The sequence below is a fragment of the Cryptosporidium sp. chipmunk genotype I genome, assembly GCF_004936735.1.
Source record: "Cryptosporidium sp. chipmunk genotype I strain 37763 chromosome Unknown contig_2, whole genome shotgun sequence".
In the NCBI taxonomy this organism is placed as follows: Eukaryota; Apicomplexa; class Conoidasida; order Eucoccidiorida; family Cryptosporidiidae; genus Cryptosporidium; species Cryptosporidium sp. chipmunk genotype I.
In genome coordinates this window covers 193,058-207,587 of record NW_027125624.1, presented here as the reverse complement: position 1 = coordinate 207,587, position 14,530 = coordinate 193,058, and the positions used below count along the sequence as shown (strand labels likewise).

Genomic DNA, 14,530 nt, shown 5'->3' with positions numbered 1-14,530 from the left:
ACTCATGTTGTCCATCTTCCCTCGATGGTTTTCATAAACTGATGGAATACTCCCACAAATACAATCAAGGAATTATGAATATTAGACAAATTTGTAGTATGTTATTATACCATATTGAAAGTGTACTTGAAGAGAATAAATTTTTGGAATATGCATTCGGAATTAGCTGTCCAGAAATGCTTGCGACATTTGACAAAGGTATAATTAATATTGTTGCATATAAAAAGATATTACACTGTCTAGAGGCTGTTAAACGTCAAATAAATGGCAATAAAGAACTTCAGGATGAATATCTTGGAAGAATAGAGATATTAAAATTGAAATTAGAAAATAAACTTAATGAAGAATTATTGGGAAACAAAAATTGGCTCCAAAAGTTTAAAAAAAATGTACACTCAAATTTGAAATCAGAAAAAGTTATAGATAGAAACTTTGAAAACAACTCGATTAGATTTTCAACCAAAAACAATTCAGAAGAATTTGCACCTACTTCAAAAAACAATATTAAGCAAGAAACTATTGATTATGATTGGCTTGATATAAAAGTTATAAATGATCAATTCAAAGATGAATTGGTTAGACTAGCTGAAGAAATGAAGTATTCTGCTTTCAGATTCCAAGAATTACTTAGAAAAGAAAAAAAAGTAAGTTTTTCTTTTTTTTTTATTTTGAAAAAATAATTATTTAGGTCTTATTAAACTTAGAGAATGAGCAAACCACTAATTCAGAAAAAACGCAAAAATCAATTCAAGAGATGAAAACATTTATTAAAAAGTCAAACATATCATTTCTTCACACAGTAATATTGTTTTTAATTAGCATTATATTTTTTTCTTTAACGTTTGTTATTATCTCTATAACATAATTTATGAAAAAATTTATAACTCGCAAATTAGCGATACAAAATATAATTAAATCATATTTATAAATAGGCAATTATGGTTCAATATTAATTTAATTTTTCGATTTTACCTAATTTATATTAATCTTCAATATAACGAAGTTATGAAAAATATTTTATATTTCACTTTACTACTTTTTTCTTTTAATACACTTCATATTTCTGAAAAAATAAACGTGAAAGCTTTTGTCATACCTAAAAGAACCATCACTGGGACTAAAAACATTAAATCTAGTTATGACTATATAGTTGTTGGAGGTGGAGCTGCAGGATGTGCATTAGCTAGAACTCTTGCTGATTCAAATTATTCTGTTCTGCTTGTAGAAAGAGGAGGTACTAGACTGGATGAATCAATACTCACTCAGGACATAAAAGGAATGGGGAGGGTTGTGGATGATAAAAGAGTTAGTGAACTAATTATTACCAAACAAGGAGTAAGAACTCACGTAGGAAACGTGCTTGGAGGTGGGACAGCAATAAACATGGGTATGATTATGGAAGAAAATCCCGAATATTTTCAACTTTTAAAAGAATATTCCGGAGCTAATTTCAACAAGAATATTTTAAGAGAAAGTTATAATTGGATTGTAAGTAGAGTTAGTAATAAAGGAGACCAGGATCTACCGATTGTTGAACCTATGGAAAATGCATTTAAAGACATTGGGTTTGTAACAGAAAAAAACCCAGAATCAGAATTCAGCTTAAATAGAGTAAATGGAACTTGGAGAGTGTACAATCTGTTTAATGTAAGTGACCACGGTTTCAGAATGTCATCTGATATTTTACTCTCCGATTATCAAAATGCCAAAAATAATACGGTTATTGAAACAAGCCCAGTAGATATTTTGACAAATCACCTTGTGACAAAAGTGGAATTTGAACGAATAGAAATTCAGAGAGAGAGTAGAGGGAATGGATCACAAAACAAAAGTTTTCCATTCATAAGGAATGTAAGTTCAGGAGGAAAATTCAATTATAATAAAATGGGTTTTCAAGCAGGAGTTTTTAGTAAAAATCTTCTAAATGCAAAATGTATTATTTTAGAAAGAATTATGTTAAAAAATCAGTACTCTGATTTTGATGAATACCCATTATTAAATATAACTACAGGAAAATTGGTCAATGAATTTGGCGTTGAGAATGCTATAAAACCTTCTAAGGAATTGATTCGAAGTATTTTTGCCAAAAGAATTTGTTTAAATGATAATGGAATGATAATACTATCATCAGGTGCAATCCATACCCCTATATTACTTTATAAATCCGGCATAGGACCTATTGAATCTCTTCAAAATATGAATATAATGCCATTACTCGAAGTTCCCAATTTGGGAACGAATATTGTAGATAGATTATTATTTGCAATTCCGTTTTTTTTCAAAAATGATGTTTTCACTAATCCTTTTGTAAATCCAATCATGTCAAGTTTTTCAAGTCTCTCTGGTGATTGCGGATATAGCTGCAGCATTATTAATATTGAATCTTTGGGTGGAGAAAGAACTGTTGAAGGTACATTATATGCTACAAGACTTATTTTCCCTCCAAGACTTAGAAATAATATTGTTACAGATTTCGTAATCGAAGTCTTTAAAAAATGTGCAGAAAATTACCCATTAAGTGGGGGAATACCTATTTGTCTAATTCTTCAGTATCCTTTAGAATGTTTAAGAAGGTCCGCTGCTATTTTTTACTTTACATCTGAACCTAAAAGTAGAGGGGGAATAAATGTAAAAAAGGATGGAAAGTTTGAAATAGATGGGAACTATTTATCAGAAGAAGAAGATAGAGAAAACGTAATAATTGGACTTAGTTCTGTGATAAAAATGCTAAGGTCAGGAAGATTTCAAAATATCGCAGAAGAAGGAGGATATTCTTCTTGTCCAATGGCAGTATTGAATGGTATAATTGGTGTACTTGCATCTGCAAGAACTGAGAGATTGTTCATTAACAAGCCACTATCTCCAGATTTTATGGATGAGCTTGAAAATGTTTACAATATTATTCTTAATTATAAAAATTCAATATTTCCAGATGAATGCAATACAGTTTCTGATCCAAGAGATTGTCTTGAAAGTAAAAACATTATTTTTGAGAAAATTGCGACATTTCCTCCAATCCTTCCAGATCTTTCAGATAAAGAAGAAATTTTAAGATTAGCTTACAATATAGGAACAAGTATTTGGCATTGGTCGGGATCTGCTCCATTAGGAGAACTTGTGGAAAATGAATCATTTTTGTTATCTGGTACAAAAAATCTGGGGATTGTTGATGCATCTCTTTTAAAAATATTACCAAGAATTAATCCTGTCTACACAGTCATGAGTATAGGTAGATATGCAGGAATTTCAATTCTTAATTTGAGAAAAAAAAATCAAGAAAATAATGAAAAAATACATTCATAACAAAATATCTTCATTAATATACTAATTTGAATAATTTAAACAGTAGAAATCAATAATATTAATTACAACCATACATGGTCGATTGAGTCACTTGAAACATTATACTGTACCCATGAGCTCGTGTTATTAAAAGATCCCGGATTCACTATCCAAACTTGATTCATTGACTTGATTGAGTAGCTTGGGCCGGAGTCACCAATAATTAATACTTTTGGGGTTGGTAATAAATATAAAAAATGATCAAGATTTGGTATAATATTTGAACTTGTGGGAGCTAGATGTTGTTGACCCAACACTGTTTGGGGTATAATACTTTCCAAAATTTCAGGTTCAATATTCCATTGTGTTGATGGACCTACGTTTTCCTTACCGAAGTAAGAAAATAAAGTCTTTTCCTTAAGTTCTTTAGTTAAAGAATATCTTGAAAAAAACATTTTAATTTCACTATCATCAAAAACAGATGGATTTGAAAGAAAATAAATTTTTGACTCAGGAAGCTCTTTAGATAAATATGATGTATAGTAATTAGATAGGGGGTTTTTAGGAAGTAAATCTGGTCCCATATCATTTGGTCCAGAAATAATAAAAAAATTACAGTTTTCAAGTAACACTGGGAATTCTCTTAAAATGTTTTTTAACTTTTCAAAACTTTCTCTAGTTGCATTGAAGTTCATTTGAGGATTTTTAAAGTGAATTCCACGTAAATTTCTGTTAAATGTAGATAGTCTCGTAAATTTTCCTTTTTCATTTACATTACTAAAAACATGTTCATTTTCAACAAAAGCATTTACTTCTGCCCAATTTCCTCCAGTTTTATCAAAATCAGTATCTATAAAGTTACCCAACAAAATGAATCCTATTTTAGTATTGAAATCTTTAATCATTTTCTCATAGCCAGAAAAAACATTGCGCAAATTTTTAATTACTTTCCTATTTGTTAAAGAAATATCTGAAATAACTACCCAATAATCACTTCTAGATACCTCGACTTTTATCCTTGAATCTTCTAAGTATTTTTTAGTTTTAAAATGTTTTGTTTCAATGAAATTTTGATTTCTGATGTTATTATTTTCTCCATTTTTAGATATTAATAAAGGAAAATTAAAATTAGGAAACAGATTAGATAAAATCTCAATTGTTGTATTCTCATCAATATATTGGATTGGAGGATGAAACATCAGTTCCACATTAAAGGTTTGAGTTATTTTATTCATCTTACCTCTCGCAATTACAATATGACTAAAACAGTAAATACCTTTTCCAAATAAAGTATTGTTTGAAACCACAATTTTAACTCTATGACTTGGATCTTCTATTGAGATTTGGCCTTCTCCATTATTTATTAACATTCCTAAAGTAGTTACATGTTGGTTAAGTGATATTGCATATTTCAATGGATAAATTGTGAATTTGGAATTTTCAATATCCAAATCCATACTAATTTCTCCACTTAATTCATTTCCAATTTTATCTAATAATACTTCACTTGTTTTTAACTTATTTTTGTTATAAAATGTGAATGATTTGTGTTTCATTAGTGAACATTCTATTATTAGATAACGCAGTAAATGTCTATTTCTGAAATAATCTACATTGGAATAGATATATAATCCTTCATGATATTGATTAATTTCACAACATTCATTAGTTTTTTCATTCTGATTAGCACGAATGAGGATAAAGATGATTAAGTTAGGTTCGTTTGAGAAACAATATACCTTAGAAAATTAAATCTTACCCTTAATTTAAATCGTTCTTTTGAGTAATTGATGCATTTTTCGTTTTTGAAAGCTGAAAATAAATATATATCCTTCATGAGAGGCGAATATTTATGATCATATGTTTCAGAATTTTAAATAATAAATTATTTATTTTTCTTTTCATTTCAACTGATCAATTACATATTACCCACCTTAGTGGCGGTACAAGTGCAAAAATTTTCTGAGATTCCTAATGCAATTTAATGTGTGAAGGTAATTAATTTAATCATGGCATTTTTATTTATTTATGACCACTTAATGGACCCATACGAATTCAAACAATGTTTTCCAAATGTTGAGTTTAAGTTTTTTGGAACAGGAAGACTCGACAATTTCAAAATAAATTGGATTGCAAAAGGTATACCATTTTGTTGTAGAACCAGACCTACGTTGACGCCTGCATCAAATACGGCAACTTATGGAGTAATTGTAGAAATAAATAGTTATGAAAAAAAGTTGATTAGTGAATACATCAAGTATTTACCTAATAATCTCTTAATACAAGCAAATGCTGTAATACTTAAATCAAACAACTCTGGAAATATCGAAAAAAACACAGATGAAAACATGTTATTTTTTAATTCAGAGATTCAAATATCAGAAAATCAGACTTCATATTATTTGAAGGTAATGACATTTTGTACAGAATCTTCAAATATGATATTTGATAATACATTTACTGATTTTTTGTTGAAGCAAGGCGATTTTTCAAATTCTAAGTACTTGACAAAATTAAATAAATCATCTAGAAAAATTAGCCCAACACTTCCTAGTGAAAATTATGTAAATCTAGTAACAAAGGTTGCAAAGTTTTATAAATTGCCAGATTTTTATATAGAAGAAAACTTAAATTTACCGTTTAGACAAAAGCTAAGCTTCTTTGAATCCATAACTAGAAGAATTGCACTTAAATACATTTATTTTATCACTAAGTTTCATATACAAGGGGCTGGGTTCGGAGTTATAGATTTGCTTTGGGAGCTTGACCCTCGAGATCCACTTGTGTTTGTGGATTACGGGAAAATAAACAAAGGGATTGCTTTTTTTATTACAACTTTTATACTAGCACTTCTTTCCCCAATATGTTTCATGATGTTTTGGTGGAAAGAATAAATCAAAACTGAATTTTAGTGGTTATTAAATTATTTAAATTTTTAAGTTTTCATAAAACAGTTAATGCCATTCATATAATGTTTAACTTCAATCAAAAAGTAAATTAAGACCATCTGAATAGAGTTTCTTTTTGATCCGTGTGTTTTTTATATTTGCTTTCAAGACCCAAAGGAAACTTATTTAGTATTTATGTTAAATGTTCGAATTCTTCAATTTCAGATTTCAAACTGTTTATTTCTAAATCACTGCAACAAAAATTAGTAAAGAGCAAGGGTGTTTATTTTTTCAATGGAAGGAAAATAGTTTGAAAGTAAACAGTATAGAGAAAAGTTTTCTTGATTAATATTTAAATAAATCTAATTTCAGACAATAAAATATTGAATTTTTTGTGTCAATTTTCCGTATTATTGACCTTATATAATCAATGTTGTTTGGAGTTAACACCTTTTCTTTCAATAAGAGGCAAAATCATCTAAATTTCAAAGAATTTTCCAAATTCGATCAAAATTATAAATATTCAAAAATATTAAAGTCTCAGTACTGAGTTTATATGATATTATTCCTGGCAAAAAAATGGAATTCCAATTTTGAATTCTTGGATAAGCTTTTCTCTGAGTTTTTCAATGAATTATTTATTATATTATCACTAATTAAACTCATAAATGTACCAATTCATGTTCTCCAGTAGAGTTAATATCTATATATTTATTTTTACGTCAGAAATTAGTTCCCAATTTGAGCTCCAAAAGAGTCAATAATAAATACACTGAGAGTTGAAGAAATAAAATGTTTGCTTTTTTGAAGGTCTGGCCTTCTAAGGCTTGATGTATACAAGAATTTCGACTTAAATTTATTTCTTGCTGCAAATCAGTGGATAATTGTTTTTAATGAAGGTCTTTTCTGCGCGAATAAAACGGTAAATAAGATAATAAGTCTGCACTTCAGGGCAAGCTAACTCTAGATTCTTATCTGGATAGCGTTTCAAGCGCATTAAATTCACGTACAAAGTATAGCAAAATAATCAATACAGGGCGATATAGTAAGGAGTTGATCATTTCGATTCTAAGAAAATTTGGTCGAATTCACAAGGGCTTTAGTCGCAAGTGCATCATCTGAAATGATGTAAAACAAGTCAAATCGTGTAAAAATAAAAAGCTATTCTAGAAATCATAACCTCTGGATATAACCTCTTTACATGAGGGCCTTAATAGAATGGTATGTTCCATTTGGGAAGAGAATGAACCTGAAATGTCGTTTAATGGTGGATATGGACGAATTATTTCCGAGTCTACCAATGATTTAAGTGCAAGCGCATGCTTATTAAATCCCAATTGGTCTAGCCACCTTCTACAGAATGCAAGCGTACCAAAGTGAGTATTAATTCCTCCAAGAAGAATTTTTGCAGACTTAAGTCTGGTTGAATTTTCATTTAGGAAGGGATTGTCGTAATATTTCATGTAGTGGCTACAGTCTGACCCTTCTGTGACGTAGCCCCTTCCTGTGGTTGCAAATGTTTCAATGGCATATATTTCATTTTCCTCCATTCTTGTGTTATCATTTGTTGCAATAATCGGTACTGATTTCCCTCCATGGATATGGTATCGTGAAATAGAATGGCCATTTAAATTTTTAATAGGCTTAATAGGATATACTTTGCTTTTGTACTCAAATTCGTAAGATGTGATAACTTCTTCTATGGCTGACCCTATTTCAGAAAACATAACATCAATTCCTGCAACTTTCAATCCTGTATTTGTCGCATCTATAGTAGATTGAATTAAAGGGTCAAAAATATCATTAAACGCAACAGTGAATGCACAGTCAATTATCATTCCATTAACCTGTACACCAAAATCTAATTTACAAATGTCATCTTGAGTTAATTTAGTAAAGTCATGGGGGTTTGGAGTGTAATGTGCTGCACAATGATTTAGTGAGCATCCCGTTGGAAACCCCCATCCACACTTGAGCCCTTCCGCAGCAACTAACTCTTTCACTTTACTTTCTAAAATATTGCACATATCTATGAGTTTCATTTCAGGTCGAATGATGCTCTGTATGTACTTTCGTGCCTGTCTATGTACCTCACCTGCTCTCCTTAAAGAAGTGTAATCCAGAACATAAGTCTTTTCTTTAGCTTTTAACTCTTCAGAAGATATTCTATATGAATTAGGCCCAGTATATTCAATTATTTCTCCCTCTGGGAATTCATACTTAGAATAAATTTTGTTTATAGGCACAGTTGGAGGAAATGTTTGTTTGCTTAACTCAATAGCTGGCCAATTGCAAACTTTTCTCAAATGAGAGTTATCTTGCAGAGGAATTGAGTAAATAGGAAGGTCAGGATCGTAAACATCTTTATCTTGCTCTGAGTTTTCCTTTTTTTTCTTTTTTTTCTTTTTCTTTTTATTGACTTGTTTATTGTCAGCAAATTCTGTCTCATTTAGAGATTCTTCAAGATTCAAAACCTCTAGTTCTTCTAATGGAGCTTGCTTTTTTTTTTCGCGTTCAAATCCCAGTTTTTTCTCGTTATTTTGTACATTTTTTTCATCGTATTCATTTTCACTCATTTCTGTTTATTCTAATTCTCTTTTCTACTTTAATCGCGCCAACAAAATTGTGGTTTAAATTTATTTTACTTAATTAATTGACAACTAATGCAGTACAAGGATACAATTTCACAATTTGCGATATCAATCCACATATTTAAGGATGAGTAAATACGTATCAAATTTGAATTAAGTTTCTCAGAAGAAAAACAAATTTACAATAATTTGAAAACGTACGTAAAAGCGCGTATTAATGCATGCCTTATTTAGTTATAGAAAAGTCATGTAAGAAAATTTTTGAGATTTGATGGTTTTCTAAGTTATTAAAAATATTTTCCTCTTTATGCCTACTAACTAGTCCATCCCATTCTGTATTGTTTTGGCTATATTAAATTTTCACGATTAAATAAAAAGAGCAAATAGTTATAGATAATTAATGCACAAAAAAATAGATTTATTCCTCAAAATTAAAAATTTTCCCTTTAATGGCTGTATTATTAGTTACCAAGAGATTTTCTTTACTATTTTAGTTACAACAGTTTTGATTTCTTTTGGAATAATCTCAATATTACGCGACATAGAGATTTTACCTAACGCTAAAGATGTCACAATTGAAATTCAAAATCAAGAATCAGTTAGCAATATTAATTCGTTAAACGAAATTTCAGCACAAAATCTCATTTGCAAATTTATTAATAGCTTTAATGAAATTATTTACGACGATTATGACTCAAGCTTCGCACAAAAATTCCATGAGAGGTTTTTAAAGTTACTTTCCGAATCATTTCCGTTGAATTCAATAGATATCAGCCATCAATTCTTGTTCTTAATTTACAAAAGAATACTTGTTTCAAAAGGAAAAGATTTAAACATATGGAATTTGCAAGAATTTTCAGAAGTTTTGTTGCATAAGTTAAAAATTCCAAAATATACACTAGTTAAATGTTACTCTGAAATAATTAAACTGGATAATTCAGTATTATCAAAAGAACAGAAGAATTTTTTTACAAACGAAAAAAATAGATTGCAAACAATAATGGATGGCGAAAGAACAATAGTGCTACAAAGCACTAAGTTAAATATATTGAGAGCTGTCGAAAATATTAAAATAGCATTAAGAGTCGTCATTCTTTTATCTTAACAATAAAGGTAGCGGGATTAATAAATGTATTTTTGGCGCTAACACTAAGGCTCAAATTTAACAGAATGTTCGTTACCTGAAAATTTGCTCTTAATGAGTGGACAAACTACCAGTCAGAATAACACCCAAGGTAAGTTTTTGAGCAATTTAGTTATGTATTTAGATACTTGCACGTTTGTTTTCAGGAGTATTTCCAATTCATCCATATTTCCCCGAACAATCTGATGTTAACAAAGAAATTAGTCTAGCACGTGAGGTCCGATTTTGCGTAGATGAATACATACAGATAGTACAGTTCTGGCAATTTAATGTTGGAAACACAAATAATATCGTAAATGATAATTTTAATGAATATTCAAGCGAGAATCCGAATATATTAAAGGAATACTTATTTTCCCTATTGGATTTACCTGATGCTCAAAATGAAAACCCATTTTTCGCGAATGATCTCCTTTCAGGTTCATTAAATGTGAATAAAAAAAAGTCAAACATTTTGAAGAGAACGGTTTGCATCACAAATTTTGAGAATTCCAAGAATAAGAATTTAGTTAATGACGAAGATACAACAGTACCAGATAATAAAGATATCTATAATGAAGACATCGAACTTTTAGAAGATGATCTAGAGTCAGACTTAGATTTTGAATATATGAATTCCGGAGCTAATGAGGATTATGATGAACTGGAGGATAACACTAATGATAACGATGTAATGTAACGTTTAAGTTATACCCTAAAGTAAATGATTATTAAATAAATGTTGTTTATTGTCAGAGTATAAAATCTCTTTTTTGTTTTAATTCTCCCTACTCAGGTACTTTGTGATGCTGCAATATTCGTAGGATCGCAATAATCAATATCGTTGCTATTGAATATTCCAGTGTTAATTGTATTAGTACATTCTACTTTTATGTTTGGATCTTCGCCTGCACTTTTCCAGTTTTGGTATTGCGCAGAGTTGCAGTTACATGCAAAAGGATAGTCGTTTGTATCATAAATTACAAATGCACCTCTGTTACTTCCAGATATCGCCTTATGATTTAAACTTATGTACTCTTTCAAATTATTTGACGTCTTACTTGAAATAGAATTATCTTCTCTTACTGAGATATGTACATTTGATCTATCAAAAACTCTTAATTGATTCTTAATTGCAGTAATTCTTGAAATTGTAAAAGGAGATATTTCTTTTGGGAAAAATTCTTTATGATTGATTCCAATATCTTTCAAAATATCAAGTTCTAACTGTGTGGACCCAGTAATGAGCAATAAAATAATAGAGACAAATATTTCGATGGTTACTCTTTCCATCTTAAGAACAAATAATTTGGTGCTATTAATCACCTTGTATAATATTCTTAGAAATTATAATTATTAGTTTTTTGGTATTAGTACAGAGATTATTGCAATTAAAAAGCCATGCAAACTAAAACCGCCAATAAAGCGGTGCTTACACGTCAATTTCATCAATATGTCTATAATAAATTAGTCGATTAATTTAAATAAAATGCGTTTGTTAACTCATAACATTTTAATTTGGTAAGTTATTTTATAATAGTTCAATGAATATAAAAAATCTATCTTTCACAATTTAAGTAATAGATCTGAATGTAGGAACGGTTTTCCGTTGGAAATTTCTTTGAATGGAAGTTTTGAGGAATCAACAAAGATGTTGGATGTTGAATTTAATGCAGAACAAATAAAACATATAATAAAAAAGGTGGATTGGGGCGTTCTGGTAAAAAACGCTTCTCAATTTGGAATGAGCTTGCCACTGAATTATTCTGAGCAGGATTTTGATGATGAAATATTTTTATGCGCGGTACATGATGCGATTTTAAGGGTAGGTTATTTTGTTGGTATTATTTTTCAATTTAACTTTTATAGTTCCAAATTATGGAGGCGGAGTTGATCTGCCCACTATGTAAACACCGATATATGGTTTCTAAAGGAATACCAAATATGATAATCAATGATTTAGTTTCTAAAGATTGAACAGTATTTTTAGAAGGCTTTTTAGATTCCATTTTTTTTGTTTTTATTCGACAGTTGAAGTTTATAGGGAGTTTCTGATCTAGTTATCAAACCAGATTTTTCCAAGATTAGCCTTGCGGCATTGTTAATATGCCTAAATCTATCCGGCCCGAGTTGAATGCCTCCGTACCATCTGGAAACCATGACAAATACGTTTTTTGCATTAGTAATCCCGAGAAGATGTTGAAGCCTGCCCCCCGCTGCATTTTCTCCATCTGAATCGTGATCTTGCGATATGATGTCGTACCCTATAGGAAAAGATCCCTCAGAGATTGTTGTGCAATTTCTCTCCTTGAAAAGTCTATATGACCAGATATTATGCGTTGCTTTAGCAATCTTTGGATTTGAAAGTAACCATTTAATAACCTTTCCAACTTGCTCAACTGTTTCTACCTTACATGCATGAGCCTGAAAAACACTTTTTCTATCAATGATAGGTTCTCCATGTGTAATACCAAAAAATTTGTCTCCATCAAATTGATTAAAATGATTAATCTCGATTCTTTGTTTTTCACTACTTTTCTTTGTTTTAAATTTTTCGTGATCAATATTAGAGGCCAAGGTGTCAATTATCTCAAATAAAATTGGGGATTTGTTCTCGACTCTTGTTTCAATTAGTTCCTTTAACTGCTTGAATGTGTTGGAAGTTAGAGATATGTTTCTTGATCGTGATAATTCAGAATCTGTTAAATAGTGGATGTCAAAATACCATGAGGATATACAAAAGGAAGACGTTTCCAGAGGATAACCAAATGGAATACTGATTTTAACTTCCAAAATTCCATCTAGAAATTCTGACTAAAGCATGATTATAAACTGAAAAAAAATTGGTTTTAACTTACAAAATATTTAAGAGTTCTTTCTTCATCATTATAGTTGACCCCAGGAGAAGGGAGTCCGCTTTTATTTAAGCTATCAGAGCTTTCGCCAAATATGCTTTTAAGTGCGATAATTTCCTCTTTTAAAGCTGTGGAATCCATTTCTAATAGTAATTTGTAATAATCTGCGCCACCTTGCCCGATAAAAATTTAAATAATGTTAACAAAAAATACAAAATTTAACATAAATATAAAAAAATGAGTGAATTATGAATTCAACTAACGTTTTAATTAGATATAGTGAATTGAACATTGAGATCTCTCTTAAGGACGCAAAAACACTGAAAATAAAAAAACGAGATTGTAATGGCACTGAAACTGAAGACTATGTTATTGTTGTTCCTCCATATATGTTTGAATATGAATCGTTTTGCAAACTAAGGTGGAGAGACAGAACTTTAAGGGACTTATTTTTGAACGAGTTTAGAACTAGACCGATAGAAGAGTATCAGAGGTTAATAGACCAAAGAAGGCTGAGCGTTAATGATGCACCTGTCGACTCCTTAGACTATATTGTTCGTAATGGAGACAAAATTAAACACAGATCACTATTTATCGAGCTTCCTGCTGGGCCAGACAAAGTTAAAATATTGTATGAATCTTCTAATATTTTAGCAGTTTTTAAGCCTTGTGGTATTCCTTGCCATCCACAAGGTAGGTTCAATAAACTTTCACTTACAAAAATAATTCAATCAGAATATCTTTCGAAATTGAATATTAAAAGCACTTATATTCACCCAATAAATAGACTTGATAGAGTTACATCCGGTCTCGTACTACTTAGCAAAGATTCTTTAACAACTAAAACTTTATCATCAAGAGTCCAATTTGCACACAAATATTATTTGGCTATGATAAACGAGAGTTCTTCAAACTTTATTTCACATATTTCACAAAGTAATATTGAAGGAGTGAGTATTAGAGAATTGTCTCCGGATGAATCACACGGAATTACAAGCCATGTAATCAAATGTGAGATTGGACTCAAAACGTTAAAAGATAGAGAAGGTGAATCATTAATAACAAGCACTGATAATTCGGAAAATAGTAAGTACTCGCTCACATATTTTTTCCCTCTGATTTCAGGTTCTAATATAAATCAAACAAAAAGGCAAAAAACAAATAAATCAGATGAGCATTCTATTTTACTTTGCAAGCCGATAACCGGAAGAACACATCAAATAAGGGCTCACTTGAAGTATATTGGATTTCCGATCGTTCAAGACGTTCTTTATAATAATATTTCACCAGAAAGTGAACCCAATATCTCATGTTCTAATTTTACAAATTCGAATTTGTTTGCTAGCTGTATATATAACTTGAAAGATTTGGAAATTGAAGAATTGTTAGAATACTCTACACAAAGAAAGTACTTTGCTGGAGGAGGCTCTATGTCACTAAATTCCTCTGACGGGCCTGCATATGTTGAATATTTGGTTGAGCCTCCGATAGGAATATGCCTTCACTCGTTATTGTACATATTACCGCCTAGCTTACCAACAGAAAAATATTTGATTTTTAAATGCGAAATATTACCCAAGTGGATAGATGAAAATACAAATTCAAAAATCGTAGAAATCCTGAAAGATTGGCCTTACTGGAATAAATCGTTACTAAATGAATTGAAATATAATCGATCAAGTTTATTGTAAACATTTAACTGCTTTAATTTTTTTTTTTTGGAAAACTGTCCATATTTTAGCCACATGTATGCAAGCCAGTCATTTGTAATTAACACTGAACTATACGCAA

The 14,530-nt window shown here is 30.1% G+C and overlaps 11 protein-coding genes across 11 annotated transcripts; 7 read left to right on the top strand and 4 right to left on the bottom strand.

Annotated features, from left to right (window-relative positions):
• Window positions 1-74: 74 nt before the first annotated feature.
• Window positions 75-680, top strand: ELE39_001750 (uncharacterized protein; the record flags this gene model as incomplete). The annotated part of the gene is made up of 1 exon (XM_067345473.1): window positions 75-680. The coding sequence occupies one exon, from the start codon at window positions 75-77 to the stop codon at window positions 678-680; it is 606 nt and encodes a 201-aa protein (XP_067199361.1).
• A 325-nt stretch (window positions 681-1,005) lies between these two features.
• On the top strand, window positions 1,006-3,303 carry ELE39_001749 (alcohol oxidase 2; the record flags this gene model as incomplete). The annotated part of the gene is made up of 1 exon (XM_067345472.1): window positions 1,006-3,303. One exon carries the CDS (start codon window positions 1,006-1,008, stop codon window positions 3,301-3,303), a length of 2,298 nt encoding a protein of 765 aa, XP_067199360.1.
• A 62-nt stretch (window positions 3,304-3,365) lies between these two features.
• On the bottom strand, window positions 3,366-4,838 carry ELE39_001748 (DNA polymerase epsilon subunit; the record flags this gene model as incomplete). The annotated part of the gene is made up of 1 exon (XM_067345471.1): window positions 3,366-4,838. The coding sequence occupies one exon, from the start codon at window positions 4,836-4,838 to the stop codon at window positions 3,366-3,368; it is 1,473 nt and encodes a 490-aa protein (XP_067199359.1).
• Window positions 4,839-5,291: 453 nt separating this feature from the next.
• On the top strand, window positions 5,292-6,176 carry ELE39_001746 (uncharacterized protein; the record flags this gene model as incomplete). The annotated part of the gene is made up of 1 exon (XM_067345469.1): window positions 5,292-6,176. The coding sequence occupies one exon, from the start codon at window positions 5,292-5,294 to the stop codon at window positions 6,174-6,176; it is 885 nt and encodes a 294-aa protein (XP_067199357.1).
• Window positions 6,177-7,336: 1,160 nt separating this feature from the next.
• Window positions 7,337-8,746, bottom strand: ELE39_001745 (methionine aminopeptidase; the record flags this gene model as incomplete). Its single annotated transcript, XM_067345468.1, has 1 exon — window positions 7,337-8,746. The coding sequence occupies one exon, from the start codon at window positions 8,744-8,746 to the stop codon at window positions 7,337-7,339; it is 1,410 nt and encodes a 469-aa protein (XP_067199356.1).
• A 415-nt stretch (window positions 8,747-9,161) lies between these two features.
• Window positions 9,162-9,866, top strand: ELE39_001744 (uncharacterized protein; the record flags this gene model as incomplete). The annotated part of the gene is made up of 1 exon (XM_067345467.1): window positions 9,162-9,866. One exon carries the CDS (start codon window positions 9,162-9,164, stop codon window positions 9,864-9,866), a length of 705 nt encoding a protein of 234 aa, XP_067199355.1.
• A 153-nt stretch (window positions 9,867-10,019) lies between these two features.
• ELE39_001743 (uncharacterized protein) lies at window positions 10,020-10,584 on the top strand (the record flags this gene model as incomplete). Its single annotated transcript, XM_067345466.1, has 2 exons — window positions 10,020-10,039; window positions 10,110-10,584. 2 exons carry the CDS (start codon window positions 10,020-10,022, stop codon window positions 10,582-10,584), a joined length of 495 nt encoding a protein of 164 aa, XP_067199354.1.
• Window positions 10,585-10,676: 92 nt separating this feature from the next.
• On the bottom strand, window positions 10,677-11,177 carry ELE39_001742 (uncharacterized protein; the record flags this gene model as incomplete). The annotated part of the gene is made up of 1 exon (XM_067345465.1): window positions 10,677-11,177. The coding sequence occupies one exon, from the start codon at window positions 11,175-11,177 to the stop codon at window positions 10,677-10,679; it is 501 nt and encodes a 166-aa protein (XP_067199353.1).
• A 196-nt stretch (window positions 11,178-11,373) lies between these two features.
• ELE39_001741 (Trm112p family domain-containing) lies at window positions 11,374-11,861 on the top strand (the record flags this gene model as incomplete). Its single annotated transcript, XM_067345464.1, has 3 exons — window positions 11,374-11,405; window positions 11,463-11,709; window positions 11,754-11,861. 3 exons carry the CDS (start codon window positions 11,374-11,376, stop codon window positions 11,859-11,861), a joined length of 387 nt encoding a protein of 128 aa, XP_067199352.1.
• A 21-nt stretch (window positions 11,862-11,882) lies between these two features.
• Window positions 11,883-12,880, bottom strand: ELE39_001740 (uncharacterized protein; the record flags this gene model as incomplete). The annotated part of the gene is made up of 2 exons (XM_067345463.1): window positions 11,883-12,698; window positions 12,743-12,880. The coding sequence occupies 2 exons, from the start codon at window positions 12,878-12,880 to the stop codon at window positions 11,883-11,885; spliced, it is 954 nt and encodes a 317-aa protein (XP_067199351.1).
• Window positions 12,881-12,987: 107 nt separating this feature from the next.
• On the top strand, window positions 12,988-14,430 carry ELE39_001739 (pseudouridine synthase; the record flags this gene model as incomplete). The annotated part of the gene is made up of 1 exon (XM_067345462.1): window positions 12,988-14,430. One exon carries the CDS (start codon window positions 12,988-12,990, stop codon window positions 14,428-14,430), a length of 1,443 nt encoding a protein of 480 aa, XP_067199350.1.
• Window positions 14,431-14,530: the final 100 nt, after the last annotated feature.